Below are 1,596 nucleotides of genomic sequence, written 5' to 3'. Positions count from 1 at the left end.
AAGCAAAATGGAATGCACTTAAAAAAAGAAATGAACAAAAGTGTTAAAAATCAAGAGGACATTGTTTTAAAAGATGATCATGATATGTTACTCAGAAATCTTACCCTTTAAATTACATAAATGAATACTTCTAAATACTCCAGACAACCTGAATAAAAATTGTCTTAGGAATAGTGGAACCTCTATTCTTCAAGAACAAAGTGTCTGTACAATATTGCTATGCCCCACAAATAAACCAGGAGTTCTATGAATTATAAAAACAATGAGGAATAAAATGTCTTCAGAGACTGATGAAGTATCTGATTCAGTCATAATAAAATGTGCTAGTGTCAAATCAGAAACACTCTCACACAACATAAATATATCATTATCGGAAGGAGTGTTTCCTCAAAGATTAAAAATTTCAAAAATAAAACCACTGTATAAAAAAAGGAATACATATGAAGAGAGAAATTGTAGACCAACAGCTTTGTTAGCTGTAACTTCAAAGTTAATAGAGATAGTCATGAAACAGAATTACAAATTTCCTTGAAATATTCTATCTCTTGTCTGTAAACCAGCATGTTTTTTGCCAAGGATTGAGAACAGAATCATCTATTTTCCATTTCATTGAAAATATCGTAATGAGGCTAGAAAGACATAGAGTACAATAGGAATAAATCTGGACTTCGAAAGTATTTGATGCTGTCCAACATGATATCATGCTAGAAAAAGTAGAAGCTATTGGTATATGAGGAATTGCGAAAAAATATTTCCAGTTATAGCTCCACAATAGAAGACAGGTAGTAGAAATTACCTCAGGCAACATTAATGACCTAAGTATTACCTACTGATCTGATTTTCGGACAGTACCTTCGGGTGTACCACACGAAAGTGTTCTAGAACCCCTCTTATTTCAAATTTATGCAAATGATATCAAAATTCCAGTCAATGGTACTCATACGTTCCTGTTTGTTGATGATGCAAATATTGTTGTAACTGATGTAAACCATGTATTACCAACATCAACAACTACAGTTTTGGAATATTTAAAACATTGGTTTGAAATGAACAAGTTAACTTTAAATATTTTAAAAACTAATTATATCCATTCCAGTAAAACTAAGTCACAAATGACCTGGAGAATACAAAATAGAGAAGAGAATATCGGTCACATAATTTTAAGGTGTCAAATAGATGAAAATTTGTATTTGAAAACCTATAACCACTATCTCGCTAGTAAGTTAAGTTCTGCTTGTTTTGCAGTATGTGTAATTAGTAATGTGTCTAGTAAACAGTGTAGCAGAACCGTCTACTTTGTGTACATTCACACAGCTATTACCTATGGTCTCAGTTTCTGGGGTAATAATATGACAAATTTAGAAACCATCTTCACCCTACATTAACGAGCTATTAGAATAATTACCGACAGTTCAAGGCTAACACCCTCCACACAGCTATTTGAACAGCTTTACTATACCTCTACATACAAAAAGTGTAACTTACATAAAAAGGTGCACTGAAAATTTCAAAACCAAATCAGATCTGCATTCATATAATACAAAAACGTGCAATGGTATCCACATAAAAAGAGTAAACAGGGCTATTAAATGGAAA

The 1,596-nt window shown here is 32.0% G+C and overlaps 1 protein-coding gene across 1 annotated transcript; it reads left to right on the top strand.

Moving 5' to 3' along the window:
• Window positions 1–701: 701 nt before the first annotated feature.
• LOC124788527 lies at window positions 702–1,385 on the top strand. The gene is made up of 2 exons (XM_047255798.1): window positions 702–726; window positions 850–1,385. The coding sequence occupies exons 1-2, from the start codon at window positions 702–704 to the stop codon at window positions 1,383–1,385; spliced, it is 561 nt and encodes a 186-aa protein (XP_047111754.1).
• The last annotated feature ends 211 nt before the right edge of the window (window positions 1,386–1,596 follow it).

The sequence above is a fragment of the Schistocerca piceifrons genome, chromosome 3 (assembly GCF_021461385.2).
Source record: "Schistocerca piceifrons isolate TAMUIC-IGC-003096 chromosome 3, iqSchPice1.1, whole genome shotgun sequence".
Taxonomy (NCBI): domain Eukaryota; kingdom Metazoa; phylum Arthropoda; class Insecta; order Orthoptera; family Acrididae; genus Schistocerca; species Schistocerca piceifrons.
The sequence above is the reverse complement of the archived record's forward strand: the minus strand, read 5'-3'. Positions and strand labels throughout refer to the sequence as shown.

Excerpts from the sequence above, each read along its gene's own strand:
- LOC124788527 (XM_047255798.1), top strand. The coding sequence starts at position 702 with ATGCTAGAAAAAGTAGAAGCTATTG. Across the intron at positions 727-849 it reads AGAAAAAGTAGAAGCTATTG|TACCTTCGGGTGTACCACAC; the intron begins GTATATGAGGAA and ends ATTTTCGGACAG.